Source organism: Barbus barbus, assembly GCF_936440315.1.
Source record: "Barbus barbus genome assembly, chromosome: 28".
NCBI lineage: Eukaryota > Metazoa > Chordata > Actinopteri > Cypriniformes > Cyprinidae > Barbus > Barbus barbus.
Window position 1 is genome coordinate 11,857,271 of NC_136756.1, and position 19,200 is coordinate 11,876,470.

Genomic DNA, 19,200 nt, shown 5'->3' on the forward strand with positions numbered 1-19,200 from the left:
TTGTGAGTTACCAGGACACTGCAGCCCAAACAGGTGTGTTGGTGTATTAGGGGGACACCCCTTTTCACTTGCTGTACAGAGATGTGGTGAAGATCAAAAAATCTATTTTGACCCATACAACACAGATTTCACTTTAAAGTTTGTTTACACAAAACACAACCTATAATGTAACAATCTGAAAATATACACAATTATGAGGACAATTTACAATTTGATACACAAGCCCCGCCTATGACACAAAACAGTATTAGGAGAACTAGCGTGATTTCTAAGGACCCTAGCTATACAACACACAAAAGTGTTATTTGAGTGTATTAAAGGGACATACCTGATATATGAGCACCAATGGTTTAACACATACACATTAGTGAAGAATGTGTATTAAATGTAAATTGCGGATACCATGAAAGTGATAGCCTTCCGTTCCCACATCTCTAGTTGACTTTCAGGTGGGAACGACCAAATGTTAAAGTGATAAGATCAAATAGAATCCCAATCAATTGTTTCCTTACCCTTTTGATCAGCAGATGGTTCTCGATGGCCTACTGCCGTTCCCATGCTATAAGTGACGAATTATCACTCCGGAGATACTATTTACATATTATTTAAACGGAAAGAACTACCCCTAAGATAATTAAGCTCTTTGTAAGGAAAGAAGTATGGTTTTACACCATTTGCAGTGGAAGCTGGGTCGAGGCAGACTATAATTTCTTACAACATCAAATACTACAATATTATTCCATGTGGCCTTTCATACATTAACGTTAACCCCATTACCACAACACTGAACTGCCCAGATAGCTAAATAAATATGATCTCAATCTGGCATCATGAGTTATTTAACCATTAGCTATTAACTTTTAAACCTAAAACATACATAACACAAGCGGTTTAGTTATTGCTTATCTTTATTTGTCAGACTAGTAAGTTAAGTTAATTGTTAATTGCTTAACGTTAGTTATAATTTGTGAGGAAACGCTAGATAAAAGCTTACAAACATGACCAAAGCTAGCCTGATTAACTGCTTTAAAACGTTAACTAATATAATTATAATGTTTTATGGTTTATTGAGTTTTATCATCAGTCTTACCTTAAGTGTCTTCAGAGTGGCCTGCTCATTATCTCAGCCGGAAATTACTGGGTCGGAGGTGGGGGAGGGTAGGAAAATGATTCCAATGATTTTGCGTCTCTGTGTTTTTATTTTTATAGTTGTGGTGTGGACTTTGTTATTCCTTTATATTTAGAACGATTTTACAAACATATCTTTATCGTCCTTTGTGTGAATAGGCTAAAACACAGTGGTTAGACAAAACCCGAATTTATGAGGACTCACCTTTCAGCCAATCAAACCCCGCGATTCCATACACACGTATGAATATTAATAAGGAGGTGCAGTACCAAGACTCACCTGCAGGGCGCGACCCAGGCAGAAGACGCACGACTCGTGGCCATCAGAGGGTTCGATTGGCTCTACACAGGAGAGGCAATCGCGAGAGGTCATCTTTGTTCGTCTGAAGCTCGCCGGAACACAGCAGGGGAAGAAGTCGTGTCCGCTGCAGCGTGTAGATCACGGTGAGTAGTAGATTCTTTTGATAGGCTTTTTGATAGGGGGCTAATTGGGCTTAAGCCCCGAATGTTTTGTCAAAAGCCCCGAATCTTTTAGGTTTTTTTTTAAATAACTTCAACTTTGTTTCATTTCCTCTCAGTCTTTCTGAAAGGAGCGGCAAAAAATGAAACAAAAGCTCTATTACCATGCGTGGTGTCGGACGGTACTCGACGTGTCCGCGCGAAGGTGAGCGTGGCAAAATGACGTCATCACTCAGCTTGTATGAATTTGAATTTATATTGAATTTTTTTTTTTTTTTACTGAGTAAAGGTCTCTGCACACTGAGTCCGAAATTTTCGCATGCGTTTTTTCGCATTCGCAATCTTACAAATTCGTCACGCACAGAGACCTTGCACACTGAGTCCGATGCGTTTTAATTAATCCGTTGCGAAAAAATTCGCAAAACTATACAAAATGTCTTCAAGCAGTGAGGATGATTTTGTTGTCCTCTCTCTTTTTAGAAAAAGAAAAAGGAAATATTGGGTCCATCCAATCCTTAGATTGCGCAGAGAGAAAGGAGAGTTCCACCTCCTTATCAAAGAGCAGCGGGATTATCCCGAGAGATTCAAAGTTTATTTCAGGATGTCAGTGCCTCAGTTTGATACTTTGCTAGCGATACTGAATCCACATATTAAAAAGAAGACCACCAATTCCTGAACAGAGACTGTCTGAGGTATGGATACACCAACAGACACACACACACACACACACCGAACTGCGGCATCGGAAAGGAGCGCGCCAGGCATAAAAAATAGGCTACAGCAGTTCTTTATATTCTGTCATAAAGTGCTCTGTGCTGCAAAACGACGTGTATTAATTTGTCTGACACTATTTTGGATTTTGGCTTTCGCTTGTACGGTGGCTCTGAATTGTCAAAACACCTTCTCAAAGCATCTCAAAATGCTTTATACGGATGCGAAAAACGCAAAAAATCGAACCCGATCCGAATTTTTTTTTTGACGGACGAAAATTTCGGAGGCAGTGTGCAAACGTGATTGACAAAACGTGAGGTCGTATTTATTTTTCAACGTGCGAAAATTTCGGACGAAAAATTCGGACTCAGTGTGCAATGGCCTTAACTATCATCATTTTCCCAGATAGTGTATAGATTTTTAGGCATTCTATTATCTCAAACAGCCTGAAAAATAGTGCATTTAGCTGACGTAATTGGGAAAAAATCTCCCCGGGGGAGCATGCCCCCGGACCCCCCTAGGTTTAGGCTAAGACCCGAATGTTTACATCGTCTGGCTCCGCCCCTGACGCTAACTATAACCATGGTGTTGTGGCAGAAATAGTTGAATTTCATTACATTATGCATCTCAGGGTTTGTACAAACTTTTGAGAGAGAAATTCAAGCACATTTAAGTATTTCACACAACTATTTACAGCACTTTAAAACTCTAAAAAGCATACTATTAAAATGTTATTTTTTAAGGGATGATCAAAATATAATTTGTGGTAAACAAACACATTTGTAAAATTAAAAAAAGGGGGTATCAAATTACCACTATAACCAGTAGATGGCAGCAGAGGAACACTTACAGGCCTATTGGTCATTAATTTCTACTTTTTACTTAATATTTTGAAATTATAAAATCACTATTATAAAATTTTAAATAATCAAGAAAACAAATTTTGTAAACGTTTGCTCTTTTTTGTGTATGAAGTAAGAAAAGTCACAAAGTGCCTTGAAAAACAAACTTCTCTGACTGAATCACACAAAGCAAGAGACCTCCTTTTATAATCACTGAAGTTGTTGGTCAGTTCCATATAACACTACAGAAGAATAATGGTACATTTAATAAGAGTAGAATGTAAATTTTCTATATAAAACTTACATTTTGCACGTGTTACTGTTGTTAATAAAAGTATTTTAAAAGTATAAAAAATGTGCTTCCTAACTCAAGCTCAGTGCTTTACTGTCACATGTGCATTACCAATAAATAAATGTGTAATATTACTAGTAACTACACTTATTAATGCAAAACTATAATTATTTTATGATTTAATTATCTTTATTTTTAATACCGCCCACACACCACCCCAAGCGCTACCAAACTGGATGGATTGAGTTTCAGCTGCAGATTCCATATCCATACTTGCTTTGAACTAAGATTTTTTTTTCTGTTTGTTGATGAAAGTAACCAGTGGGATATGAGTGGGCTTTGTGTGCCAACAGTCTGATAACCATCTGAAAATGGATGGGGTTTTATGGGTCCCATTTATTTAGAGTTATGGCTGTCGTCCCCAGGGGCCTTTTGTGCACAGTTGGGTCTATGGATGTAAAAAGCCCACATTATTTACATCAATGGGGGATTTTGTTAGATGTATGTTTTTCCTGCGTTTGTTGTCCACTTCCTGAACAGGAAAAATGTTGGTTTTCACAGCTTTTTTAGGGAGCAAACTAAATTTTGTGATTGAGACAGCCCTTAACCACTGACTACTGAGCAAGGGACCTGAGTGATTCACACCCAGAGTTTAGGTCCACACCTGATCACACTCACCTGTTTGTGAATTTATAGTTAGTAAAACTGAAGAACTTGATTAGTTTGTTCATGTGCACTGCACTAGGTTGGAGCAAAACTCTGCATGTAAGTGGACCTTGAGAGACAATGTTGAGATATCCTGCAATATATTCTGAACATGACAATTCAGAGAGGCAGGATGACTTCTAGATTGATGACTTACAACAATGGTGTCCAGTCCTGGGCATGGAGGACACCTTTCTGGTGATACTTGATCAACTGCTCAGGTCTGCTTAATTGGGGTTTGAGCTATCGACCTCCACCATGAACTGACGTGATGGATCAGGGGTAACTAGGATGGGGGCTGAAACAAAGCGGCCTTTCAGTTTGGCAAACGCAGCCTCAGCTGCGTTTGACCACCTGAACATAGTTCTGGGGAAGGTCAAGGCGGTCAGAGGAGAGGCTAGTTGGCTGAAATTGCGAATGAACCGCCGGTAGAAATTAGCGAACCCCAGAAACCTCTGTAGGGCCTTACGGGAATCTGGACTTGGCCAATCCACCACAGCCTTAACTTTCTCAGGATCCATACGTACTCCCTCAGACGACACAATGTACCCTAAGAAAGGAACAGACTGTGCGGGAAAAGCGCATTTCTCCGCCTTGACAAAAAGCCCATTCTCTAACAGCCTCTGAAGCACTCGTCGAACGTGCTGCACGTGCTCCTGGAGAGAAGAAGAAAAAATCTATATGTCATCCAGGTAAACATATATGAATTGATCGACCATATCTCGCAGCAAGTCGTTGACGAGTGCCTGGAAGACTGCCGGGGAGTTGGACAGACCGAAGGGCATGACCAAGTATTCAAAGTGCCCCCTGGGGGTGTTAAAGGCAGTCTTCCATTCATCCCCCCTCCTAATGCGGACCAAATGATAGGCGTTACGTAAGTCCAGTTTAGTGAAGATTGACGCTCCCTGCAACCTCTCGAAGGCTGAGGACATCAGCGGCAAAGGATACGTATTCTTTACCGTGATGTTGTTCAGCCCCCGGTAGTCAATACAAGGTCGCAGGGACCCGTCCTTCTTCCCCACAAAAAAGAACCCCGCCCCCGCTAGAGAAGAGGAGGGACGGATGAACCCCGCTGCTAGAGAATCAGAAATATATTTCTCCATAGCCTCTCTCTCTGGAACAGAAAGTGAATATAACTTGCCCTTAGGCGGAGACGTACCTGGCAGTAACTCTATAGCACAGTCATAGGGACGATGCGGAGGGAGAGAAGCAGCACGAGACTTACTGAACACCTCCTTCAGGTCGTGATACTCCGTGGGCACGTTTGACCAATCCACTGCCTCCTCCTGAAACGTAGCAACAGAAACAGACGGACAGGCAGACACAAGACAAGACTCATAACATTTACTGCTCCACTCCGATACTGATTTCTGCTGCCAATCGATCCTTGGGTTGTGTTTGGTGAGCCAAGGGTGACCTAAAACAATAGGTGCGAGGGGGGAGTCCAGAATGTAGAAGGAGATGGTTTCAGAGTGGTTGCCAGATACAATGAGTGTGACGGGTCCAGTGGTGAAGGAAATGATGGGAAGAGCTTGGCCATTGAGAGCGTGAACTGCGATGGTCTGAGTGAGGGGTAGAAGGGGAGCTTGAATACTGAGTGCAAATGTGTGGTCCATGAAATTACCCTCGGCCCCAGAGTCCAGTAGTGCTTGACAGTCGTGAGTGTGGGCTGACCATCGTAGTCTTACCGGGAGGAGTGTAGATGTTGATGAGGTCTTCTCAGCGGAGATCCCACCCGACAGTAGCCTCAAATTTACTGCCGGGCCTGCCCCTTTTACCGGGCAGTTGTAAGCAAAATGTCCTGCAGCGCCACAGTAAAGGCAAAGGCCCTGGGACCTCCATCTCTCCTTCTCCTCCCAGGAAAGCCGAGCTCGCCCGACCTGCATGGGCTCGTGATCGTAAACGGAACTGACGCGTCCCTGCCGCTGGCTCGTAACTCCGGTGTGGCTGCAGGAGCCCGTTCCACTCGGGTGATGCGGGAATCCACCCGAATAGCCAGCTCGATCAAACCATTGAGAGTAGTGGGTAATTCCAAGGCATAAATCTCTCTCTGGACACGGTCAGTCAGCCCATGCAGGAACATATCCCACTGCGCCTCCTCGTTCCACTGACACTCTGCCGCCAAAGTCCGGAACTCGATGGAGTAGTCGGCCACTGACCTCTCCTCCTGTCTGAGATCCGCCAGGACCCGGGCCGCCTCTCTTCCCGCGACCGCACGGTCGAAGACTCTCTTCATCTCGGCAGAGAGTGTCTTCTGTGAGTGTCAATCTTCCATATTGTTGGAAGGAGTGTCTTCTGAGAGTGTCAATCTTCCATATTGTTCCCCACGTTTCAGTGAACCAAGATTACATACGTAACCAGAGACCTTTTTTAAGATGCAACCTTAAGACTAAGGTTCGTTAATTGTAGTAGTTGTGTGCTGTAATGGACTTATTAATTGGGAAGAGGATGCAATAAACACAATAAACACTTGTAGTTATGCGTGTTGTTACGTAAGAATAAACTATATTTATTAAGAGAGAATGACTATTCTTCTGCTACTACCAGCTTATGAGGCCCATAATAAGCAAAGCATATTAAGATCATAATTCTCATACAACAACTGCCTTATTCACTCCCAATAAGCAGTAACTATGAGTTTATTAAAGAAAAACTCTTAATTAATGGTTTGTTGGGCGTAGAATATGGACGTGCAGAATAAGGCATTAATATGTGCTTTATAAGCAGCTAATGTGCTAGTAATAAGCATGTTAATAAGCAATTAGTTAATAATGAATATGTATACCTTAATTTAAAGTGTTACCGGGGAGAGCTCTGGCAAAATTCAGACTTTTCACTGCAACTGTACTTTTCACAATATTTAAATAATTTTTTTCAGTGCTGGCTTATTTTAGTGAATAAGAGACCTTCATGATACCAACATCCCTGGTTCTCCACAGTATCAAGTTATTGACAGGTATGTGGATACATGTTGGATATGATATAGTTTCTTATAATCTCCTATTTTGACTGGAATTGTGTTGGTTGGACATAATTATTCAAATTATATTTCAAAATATAGCAAAAATACTTGACTTGTTGCTTTACCTTCCCCTCTTCTCAATGACATGCATAAACATGTTAACCAAATAATACAAATTAGCTTATAAAACCAAACAGAATAGCTGAATAAAAATAAAAAATAAAAAACTTTTACTTCAAACATATTTTTATTGAACTTTGTGTACAGAGGGACATCCCAATGGATGTCTACAGAAAATAGAAAAAAATCACCTTTTTGAAAGTGACATGCTTCAAATAAAGATTGTATCAATTACAACGTAATGCCAGCAGGGAGAGACAAGTGACTTAAAATGAGATTCATTCAGAAACATTGATTCATTCAGGAATAAAACAAGTGAAGTCTTTATGAGCAAGTCATGAATATGAGTTATGAATCATTTGTTTATTTTTTTAATCAATTCGTTGAATACTGTATTCTATAAATAGACTGCAGCAATTTTTTCTAGAAACTCTAGTAAATTACGTTATTTTGTTTAGTTGTCTGTTTTTTTCAGAATCATGGAGGGAGAATAGTGATATCTATTTTTAAATAAAATATTGATACGATATAGTTAACATAAATATGAAAAATAATACTTCTTTCTAAAGTACTTTGTGAACTATATTTGCTCAAGAATGTTTTTAGTTTTAGCGTTTTGAGTTTGTTCAATAGTCTGTTTGAGTATGAATGCAATTTTTTTTGCATCAATATAGCAAAACAAACTTTTAATCAAACTTTGCGCAGTCTTATTTTAAATAAGACAAGGACAAGCAAGACTTAGATAAATAATAAACTGTATTTCTGAATCAGTAAATCTGCAAATATTGTCTTAAATAAAGCCTGATGATGTAAATTGTAATTTGTGGCCCTTCGCATCGTATTTAGTTTAAATGCGGCCCATTTGGCCTCTGAACTTGATAGTTTATGTGTTTATTTATGTTAAAATGTATATTCAATTATTTATACAAATATAAACAAATACAATTCAAAGGAATCAGTATATAGTATAAAGTATATTTATATAAATAATATAAATATATAACATTTGTAAAGATTTTTATGTTCCTAAATGTATGCATACATACATATTTTTTTACAGTGTCAAAATGTCTTATGTCACACATTGTTTCAGTGTATAACCAAACATACAAAAAGGCAGGTTAAATTTTTGCAGTAGTACCCAAAATATATAATTTCAAGTTTACAATTGGTTTTATTTTCAGACCTTGTAGCTCCCTAAAAGTCCTCCCTCAACTCTCTTCATAAAAGTGGCAAAACAAAGTGCTTACAATACACGCAAACTGTGTTCAGATACATAAGAGTAGGCCTATTGCAAAAAGTTTGATAACTATTTATAGATATTATAGAAGGTATAGAAGTTATATAAGATATTGTGTGTGTTTATTCAAAAAGATTTTGGCAGATATTGTTTCTGATGCCACATTGCAACATCTGTACATGTCTGTGATTATCCATTTCTTTGTGGCAGATGTCGTCTTCCCTGTTGCCAGTATTACCTGTTAACAGATTCACAATGTCTTATGGGAGGCCTGTGATAACACATCATGTCAGTGAAGATGAATACTGGCAACAGGTTGCTATGGGTTTGGACGAACTTCAGCATAGTTTTTAGGTACATTAGAGAAGCGAACTATTTTTATTTGGGCTGCTTTTTCATTGACGTCCCGCCACATATATTCAGGAGAGAGCAGTTTATTAGGTTTGTTCAAAAGAAAATACTTGTTCAAGTGAGACTCCTCTTGCCATACCGCCTCAATGGAGTTTGCAGCATCAATGTTCATCTGCTCCCTGCAGGTTTTGGTGAGATGATATACATCCTCCAGTGAACCACCAAATGTAGCACCAGCATAATAATAATCACCTTCCCCAGCTGGAATGTATGCTTTAGATTCTGGTCTACGCTCATATGTGAATTGATCCCTTGGAACATCAAAGAGCCAAGGATGTATCACACCTACCAGACGACTCAAAGACTCCGCACCCCACCGGCCATAGAACTTTGTATCTATGTCAAGGCAAAAAATATAGTCGGCCTCATTGGCTAGTTCAGTCTCTATTAGTTTTTCCAGTTTTTCCATCCTGCTCATACTGATGTCCTGCCATCTGTTCAAACTCTGAACCTTTCGAACTGTCAAACTACGGTTTTCACCAATCTTTACTTCAGGAACTGATTCTGGTTGATCTGTAAACAAGTAGTAATGCACTCGAAATCCAACAAAATAATGTTGCTCTGCTGACTCCAGAAAATCTTTGACAAAACGCGTGTATCTAACAAACAGAGAAAACAAATACAGGGAGATATATTATGGTTAATTTATCCTTTAATGATTACTATTTCCAGAAACAAGGAAAAACAGAGGGGAAACAAATGAGAATTATAAATACAAAATGAGAAGTATAATGAAGACTTACTTTCCCAAAGCGAAGACAGTGGTTGCTATAATGAGATTTTGTTGTTTGTAGATAGAGTCGATCAGTGTGGAATCAAAGGTTCCTTCCCAAATGATTGGAGCTGACCATGGTGTCACAGAAGCAACATCTGTCCGACTTCATAAAAAAACAAACAAACAAACAAAAAACACATACAGCACTGTAATCATTCCATCTATTCCATTTAGTACAAGAAGTTGATACTAAAAACAGAATACTCACCCTACCAATGCACTCGGCTGGTTGTACAACAACCTGTAAGGAAAATTAGCAGAAAGAACAACAGACATTTTATTGGTTCATGAAGTTGATACACATTAAAAAACATGGGTTTCCAAGTTTTTCCAAGTTTTATCCAAGACATTATTTAACTATCTCTGGTCATCTGATCAGAACCACAAAAACAACGATGAACCAAAAATGTTTTTGTCTTGAGCAGATCATTGACTACAGAGCTACAGATCAGCTTAAAAATAAAGTCACTTTTAAGAAGATGAAGTTTTACACACCCTGGTGATGAGCGCAATCCAAAGCTCGTTTGCTTCCATTTTGGCCTGATTAAAACAGAGTCAAACTCTTACTCATTTGAATCTGATTATGTTGTGTGTGTTTGATTGTAATGCACACCATTACTCACTTGATGATGCCTTGTTCTGTTATCTGCTGATTGCAGCTTAAAACGGTAAAAAAAAAAAAAAATCAGTATTGCAAACTTCTCAAATCAAGAGAACATCACATACACTCAGGGCCGTTGCCTAATAAAAGAGTCAAACTTTTACTCAGTTGAATTTGATTATGTTGTGTGTGCGTGTGTGTGTGTGTGTGTGTGTTTGAAAATGAGCATGTACATTAATACTAGCATGTGTCTGCATGTTTTGTTTTTTTGTGTGTGTATGTGTGTTGAAGAGTGATGTATGAATACGCACATCATTACTCGCTTGAAACCTTGTGCTGTTATCTGATGATTGCAGCTTAAAACAGTAAAAAAAAAAAAAAAAAAGATTCGGTAATGCAAACTTCTCAAATCAAGAGAGCAACACATACACTACATCACCATGTTTTTCTAATTGCACTAAACTCACCTGCACTGGATATTTTTCAGGTAAATGAGCCTGTAAAGAAAGACAAATAACTTCATGAAGAGATATCTCTGTAAACGTGTAACTCTTTAATCCTTTTCTCAGAGTTTAGAGTTTTATATCTTATGCTTGTCATTTACACAGAAAATGCAGAGTAATAATTTGCTTAATATTGTAAGGTTGAAAATCAACTATAACTTTTGTTTTCCTGTCCCAAACCTTTCATTCAGCGCTTTCATAACCTGAACCACCCTTAATATAATACGTACACATTTTTAAAGGGGTTATAAAATGCAGTTTTAGAAATTTATAATATCTTTCTCAAGATTAATTCTAAAATTAGTAGAAGCAATATTATACTAAATACTTCATGTACTCCTCCTGGCCACATGTCAAGCAGTGGTAATGCTACCGACTTCTGAGATATAATGCTGCATTATTATCACATCAATTCACAACCCAAACACTAAGACAAACAATGTAATATTGCTAAAAATTAATTACATACCCACTCAATGCCATCCCAAAGAACACAATGATGAGAACCTTCCGATGGCCCAACATTATTCCTGGAATACTAATGTTCACACTGATATGAAGTTAGAGAAATAAACAGAAGTGAGAGGAATAAAATCTCTCCCTGTAGAGAGAGATTTGAGAGATGTAGGACAAGGAAGGAGGAGTCTGTGCATTTTAGAGTCAAATAAACACATTAGGGTGGGGCCCTGCATTAGAGTGAAACAAACTGTTTGTAAATGCTGCCTCTTTGTTCCCATCTCTGTTTGAAACCTGCAATTGCAGTTATTTGCAGTTTGCAGGGGGTTGTGCACTGGCACTACTCCTCAGCTTGAATGAATCAAATGTTTTGATGTGTGTCTGTCAGTCACCACACCGGTGTGGATACTGTACTTCGGAATCACAGATTCTAGACTGTGTCTTGGAAGAATGACTCAAATAAGAATTTTCATCGGATATTGTCATCTGAACAAGTCTGCCACTTTTGTTCTGACCAATTTAGGAAAAAAGCATTACAATAAATCACGCTACCAATGGTGATTAAATCTAATGATCAGTTTAGATCATATCACATCAAACCATTCAAATTATTATTATCGTTATACTTTGTTTTCAAATTGTTAATGTTAACAACATCAGCATTGCATGACTGCGTGTATGTAGTGTGTATTAGCTTGTAGATTTCAGTTTCTGTAACAGTCTAATTACCATTCCAATTTCATATAAAGAAATTCTTTTTACCCAAAAAGCAAACTGTTCTTCCTTAGAACTGGTTCTCTTTAAAATACAAATCTTGTGTATTCCCGCGTAGCCTCTCTGTTAGATACACATTTAAAACTGGAATGTAGTCTAATTTCAGTCACATGTTTTTCATAAATACATAATCCTTTCTGGATTACAATCAGCCATTAAAATGATTAAACTGAATTATTCCAGCTGCTGTGAGAAAGGGCTATAAACGATCCGCCACCTGCAGGATCTACACATGCGATATAGCTTACTAGCTGGGATGTCTTCTTTATGTTAACAGACGTGAAGTAATGATGCAACGGCATGCTCGAGTTTCCCTTGAATTCCTACCAGTACAACTCAAATTAGAAAACATTTCTTAAGTAATTTTATTAAATTTATTAAAACAATTAAAAGTAAGTTTTCTACTTTAATAAACTTTAAAATATAGCATAAACGTACCTATTAAGCTCAAGTACCCATTAACCACACTACCATTTTTGAGCTCAGATTATAAAAATAAAAAAATAATGTATTATCCTACTTGATGTCTTAATCAATTGATGTGTTTGTTAGCACATAATTTCAAGACAATTAGACCATTGCAGACTAAGATATGGGTGTCCATGTGCATTTTTAGATGTTTATTATTTTATTATTTTTAGACAGTTTTATTTGAACATAGAGAGACAGAATAACAACAACAACAACAACAACAAAAAATCCAGAAAAATGCATTTCAAAAAAGTTATAAATTGATTTGCATTTTAACAAGTCAAATAAGTATTTGTTCCCCTATCAATCAGCAAGATTTCTGGCTCCCATGAGTCTTTTATACAGGTAAGGAGCTGAGATTAGGAGCATTCACTTAAAGGGAGTGCTCCTAATATCAGTTTGTTACCTGCATAAAAGATACCTGTCCACAGAAGCAATCAATCAATCAGATTCCAAACTCTCCACCATGGCCAAGACCAAAGAGCTGTCCAAGGATGTCAGGGACAAGATTGTAGACCTACACAAGGCTGGAATGGGCTACAAGACAATCGCCAAGCATCTTGGTGAGAAGGTGACAACAGTTGTTGCGATTATTCGCAAATGGAAGAAACACAAAATAACTGTCAATCTCCCTCGGATTGGGGCTCCATGCAAGATCTCAGCTCATGGACTTTCAATGATCATGAGAATAGTAAGGAATCAGCCCAGAACAACCCGGGAGCATCTTGTCAATGATCTCAAGGCAGCTGGGACCATAGTCACCAAGAAAACAATTGGTAACACACTATGCCATGAAGGACTGAAATCCTGCAGAGCCCGCAAGGTTCCCCTGCTCAAGAAAGCACATGTACAGGCCCGTCTGAAGTTTGCCAGTGATTCAGAGGAGAAGTGGGTGAAAGTGTTGTAGTCAGATGAGACCAAAATCCAGCTCTTTGGCATCAACTCAACTCACCGTGTTTGGAGGAGGAGGAATGCTGCCTATGACCCCAAGAACACCATCCCCACCGTCAAACATGGAGGTGGAAACATTATGCTTTGGGGGTGTTTTTCTGCTAAGGGGACAGGACAACTGCACCGCATCAAAGGGACGATGGACAGGGTCATGTACAATCAGGGCCAGGGTATTGAAAATGGGTTGTGGATGGGTATTCCAGCATGACAATGACCCAAAACACATGGCCAAGGCAACAAAGGAGTGGCTCAAGAAGAAGCTCATTAAGGTCTTGGAGTGGCCTAGCCAGTCTCCAGACCTTAATACCACAGAAAATCTGTGGAGGGAGCTGAATGTTTGAGTTGCCAAATGTCAGCCTCGAAACCTTAATGACTTGGAGAGGATCTACAAAGAGGAATGGGACAATATCCCTCCTTAGATGTGTGCAAACCTGGTGGCCAACTACAAGAAACATCTGACCTCTGTGATTGCCAACAAGGGTTTTGCCACCAAGTACTAAGTCATGTTTAGCGAAGGGGTCAAATACTTATTTGACTCATTAAAATGAGTCAAATGTTACTGCTGAGTGTAATGAAATAGCAGACATGTATGACCCACAACTTTGCCTGGCAGGGATTTATGTTCGCCGTTATTTTGAGGCTTGTAAACCTAGAGTAAACAGTGACGGCGCGGCCCTTGGATTAGAAGGGGGGGGTTGATTTGCAAGAACATCACCCAGTGTCTGACATTACATCCGCAGGCTTACAAAACAGCAGTAGCTTTGTGGGTGCTCGGGATAAACTGTACTAAATGAAGGTCAATATCGTGTCATATAATGCTCAAGGACTGTGTGTAAATCGTGCATAAATCACGCTGTTTTGTGGTGGATAAACTATTGGAGTCCTGTGACATTTTGTGTGTCCAAGAGACTTTCTTACCTAAGCAAGACTTGGAAAGACTCAATTCTATACATAAAGACTTCTATGGGGCGGGTGAATCTACCACTGACCTAAGCACTAAAATAGTTCAAGGTAGGATACCCGGTGGTGTTGCAGTATTATGGCGCAAAAAGTTTATATTTATACACCTTATGAGAGTCCCCAGAATGAAGATGAATACCTTAACAGGCTGGCTTGTGTTATGTCCTTTATTCAAGATAATGCTACCATGTGCTTTTTTATTGTGGGTGATGTGAATGCATATGTTTCTGATGCGAGATGTTGGCTGATGCGAACAAAGATGTTGCTGCGCATGGCAGCCATTGTGCTTGGCTCTCCAGTTGTTTTAGTGTTTTTGTTAGTTTTTCCTGTTTTTTGTTTGTCAAACACGATCAGTTTCATCAGGGATGAACTGCTGAACATTTGGCAGAACACACCACAAATTCTCCTACCGGTTTTTGATTATTCGGACGCTTTGCTGAACATAGTAGTCGGCGGCCAGGTATATTAGGCCAAGTTGCTTAAGTTTCTGGATGAGGACGGGCCGGACCCTGAAGTGTTCAAAGATCTCCGACACACCACTGATCTGGCCCTCAGAGCGACAAAGGTGACAGCTCGAGAGAGCGGCTTCTACAGTCATTATTTTCTGGTGCCAAAGAAAGACGGCGGACTACACCCAATCTTGGACCTGAGACCGAGAATCGAGCGCTTTCAAATCGCTCGTTCAAAATTATTACGCTGAGACAAATCCTCTCACATATCAGGCCGAGGGATTGGTTTATCTCCATGGATTTAAAGGATGCTTATTTTCACATTCAGATAGCCCCCCGCCACAGGCGCTTCCTGAGATTTGCATTCGAGGGGATAGCGTACCAATTCACGGTCCTGCTCTTCGGCTTATCGCTGGCTCCTCGCACGTTTACAAAGTGCATGGACGCTGCTCTCTCTCCTCTGAAGTAGAGTGGAATGCGCATCCTGAACTATCTCGACGACTGGCTAGTCTTAGCCCAATCAGAGAGCGCGCTGATCAGCGTCAAACTCAGACTCCTTGCTCATATTCAGAGCTTAGGGCTGACTGTAAATATGCAAAAGAGCATGCTGGTACTGAGCCAGAACATCTTCTTTTTAGGAGTGGAGCTGAACTCAATCAATATGCGAGCGCGTCTGTCGGAGGAGCACTCACAAAAACTGATCAGCTCTCTCACAGTCTTCAAACTAGGGCGTTCTTCCCCGCTAAAATGCTTTCAGAGGATGCTCTGCCAGATGGCTGCTGGCTCGACAGTGTGCAATCTAGGGCTCCTACATATGCGACTGCTTCAGCTCTGTGATGCGCGACTGTTTGCATACACTGACCCCTTGGCGTAATATGACTCTGTATCGCCGCAGTGTTCGTATTGGCCAAGTGATCAGGAGAAAGAATGTTACGACAGATGCATCGAGCATGCGCTGGAGAGCCGTATGCGATGGCAGACCTGCCTTCGGGACATGGTCAGAAACAGAGAGGTCATGGCACATAAACTGTCTGGAGCTCCATGCTGTACACCTAGCGCTCGAGTGCTTTCTCCCAGACATTCTTCACCCTCACATTCTCATCAGGACGGACATCATGACAGTGGTAGCACTTATAAATCACCAAGGCGGTGTGAATTTGGAGTGTATTCGGCAGGGTGGAGGTGGATCTCTTAGCATCAGCGGAGAACACTCATTGCCCGCTGTTTTATTCACTGACACACTCTCCCCTGGGAGTGGATGCACTAGCTCACAGCTGGCCAAAAGTACGCAAGTATACCTTTCCTCCACTGAAACTTCTGCCTCGCGTGCTTTGCAAAATCAGAGAGGAAAAGGAATCTGTTCTGTTAGTAGCACCGAAATGGTCCAATCAGCCGTGGTTCCCAGAACTGGTGGAGATGCTGGTAGCACCCCATGGACTATCCCACTGAAGAGAGACCCTCAAGCACAAGGAACGATATGGTACCCAAATCCGGAGTCATGGAGCCTTCATGTCTGGCTGCTCGACGGAGCTTGCCAGTAACAGACGCACTTCCTCAGCCCATGCTGAACACTATCTCTGAGGCTAGGGCTCCTTCCACGAGGTGTCTTTACACACATAAATAGAGAGTTTTTTCAAGTTGGTGCGTATCGCAGGGTGAAGACCCAATCAACTGCCCAATACCAATAATTCTTGCCTTCATCCAAGAGCGATTTGATAGTGGTTGTATGCCATCCACATTGAAAGTGTATGTGGCTGCTATAACAGCCTTTCACGCGCACGTCGAAAATCGCCCAATCGGCAGAAATGACCTGATCATACGATTTTTAAAAGGAGCAAGAAGACTGAACCCTCCTTGCCCTTCTACTCTACCCACTTGGGACTTGGCGCTTGTGCTTGACTCTCTCACGGGACCCCCGTTTGAGCCCATACAATCAGCGAGCGTGCAAGCGTTCTCTCTCAAGACAGCGCTCCTGCTCGCGCTGGCCTCTATTAAGCGAGTTGGAGACCTGCAGGCACTTTCAATTGACGACGCGTGTATTGAATTCGGGCCAGGTGATTGCAGACTCACATTGAAGCCTAGAAAAGGATATGTGCCTAAAGTGCTTTCGACTTAATTTAAAGCGCAGGTCATAACACTATCTGCTTTCCGCCTTGAAACACCGACCGGGACGGAGCCGCTTAATACACTCCTGCTGTGCCCTGTACGTGCGTCTCGGAGCAGCTATTTGTATGTTTTGGTGGATGCACAGAAGTACTGCCTGTGTCCAAGCAAAGGCTGTCACACTGGATCGTTGACGCAATTGCTTTGGCTTACAGCTCTAAGGGTGCGGAATGTCCGATAGGGGTTCGGGCCCACACAACCCGTGGACTCCCATCATCCTGGGCCTGGGCAAATGGCATGTCTATTCAGGACATTTTTATGGCGGCAGGCTGGTCGTCACCCAGCACTCGCGAGGTTTTATAACCTAGATGTGTCTTCGTTTGCCTCGCATGTGCTGTCAGTGCGAGCAGCGAACGCGCCTACTCAGTCTTAGCTATGATCTGACATGTTTATCAGTGGTTTCGACTAGGTCGTATACACCCTGTATTGATGCACCACCAATTCAATGCTGTCCCTAACAGTTTATCACAATGTTTTGATATAGTTCACCATGTCTTTTAAGACTTGATCACCATCATACTCTGCTTATTGAGCACCGCTACGGCCGTGCATCATAACACATGAATTCATTGAAATTAAACCATTTCAACTAATCTATATGTGAAAGTGCCGAAGCTTCTGCCATTTCACATTCTCTGTTCATTCCATCCCTGGTGTGACGCGTCATCGTGTAGTTGCCACGCCCCCCCTGACTTTTACTTTTTACATTTCGACTAGGTCCTGTAGACCTGAGCTGTGTTTACCAAGATTACGGCTCTGAATGTGAAACTTGACATATTTAGATGCCAGGCTCAATTACTGTGACACGGCGGGATTTTATATGTTCCCAAAGCAATGTAGAGTGACCGAATTGAAGGGGAACGCTCTCGGTTACTCACGTAACCTTGGTTCTCCAAAATGAGGGAACAAGACTTTCCTCTTATTGCCGTGTCACCGAACTCAGGATCTTAGAATTCCAAGTTGCTTCAGTCAAAGATTCTGAATGAATGACGTACAAGCACTGCCTTATATAGAGTGGGATTCCCGCTCATATTTTGCGCGCTTGAATTCCATTGGCCAGTTTCACTGGCGTGATTCACTAATGCTTCAGTATAGTATTCGAGGAAAAGGTATTTCCCAAAGCAATGTCTCGTTCCCTCATTTCCCACTCTACGTGAGTAACCGAGAGCGTTTTCTTGTGTTTTTTTCCTTTTCTTTTTAGCTTGCTCAGCATTTTGCTATTTTTAATCATTAATTGAAGACACTGTTTGTACTCTGCTTGCTCACTTTTAGGAAAACAGTGAATGCTAATGATAGATATGTATTGCTTTATTATATGTTGTGGGGAGTGGTCTATAATTTCTTAAATTCATCAATAATTGAATCGTTAAATAAAACTTTACTACATTTCACTGCTGGTTATACTCTGTATAATTGTTTATGTGACAAATAAAAATCTTGAATATTGAAACTAAATTAAAAACAGTTAACAGTAATTAACACATCTCATCATATAGCCACCTTAGCAGCTAGCAACAACAGTCATTTAAAGTGCAGAACTTATGTAAATAAAATATTGTAAACATTATTTGATATTAAAAAAATATTTTTCCACCATGTTTTTGTGGAAATCATGACGTGACATGACGTGTTAATGATTTACATTTCACAAACTTACATGTAAATAAATGATATAAAACTATACTGTCAATGCACAATGGTTATTCAAATAAATTAGATCAATCAATGCATTTATTTCTATTCAAAGGGATAGAAAACAAATTAATAATATTAGTCTAATACGATTCCTTATCCTATGGATCCCTCTAGTGGACAAGTTTAATATCAAAGCCTTCAGGTTGCAGTTGAAATGACTGATGGTTTAGGGCAGTGGCTACAATTCTAACAATATAATTATAATAGTTCTGGAGGAGATTCTAAACCAGGAGTTCTCAGCGGATTAGGGTTGGAGCTAAACTCTGCAGGAAAGTGCACCTTGAAGACCATAGCTGACAACCTGGTTTAGAATAGGCTGTTCTCCTCCTGAGCATCAGAAATTCATACATCTATTATAATTGCTCTTCTTTTTGGTCAGAAGTTACCATGTTAGTATTCTTTTTTTGTAACACATGTAATAATAATAAAATCCTTTCTACCATCACCTTTTTACTGTTTGTACTTTTTTTAACCTCTTATTTTCCTAAATAGATAAACTATGTATGATAGACTAGACCAATATAGCACTGAT

The 19,200-nt window shown here is 40.3% G+C and overlaps 1 protein-coding gene across 1 annotated transcript; it reads right to left on the reverse strand.

Annotated features, from left to right (window-relative positions):
* Window positions 1–8,778: 8,778 nt before the first annotated feature.
* On the reverse strand, window positions 8,779–15,293 carry LOC306848787 (globoside alpha-1,3-N-acetylgalactosaminyltransferase 1-like; the record flags this gene model as incomplete). Its single annotated transcript, XM_079383555.1, has 7 exons — window positions 8,779–9,469; window positions 9,614–9,748; window positions 9,854–9,886; window positions 10,141–10,185; window positions 10,269–10,304; window positions 10,714–10,743; window positions 15,193–15,293. The coding sequence occupies 7 exons, from the start codon at window positions 15,291–15,293 to the stop codon at window positions 8,779–8,781; spliced, it is 1,071 nt and encodes a 356-aa protein (XP_079239681.1).
* Window positions 15,294–19,200: the final 3,907 nt, after the last annotated feature.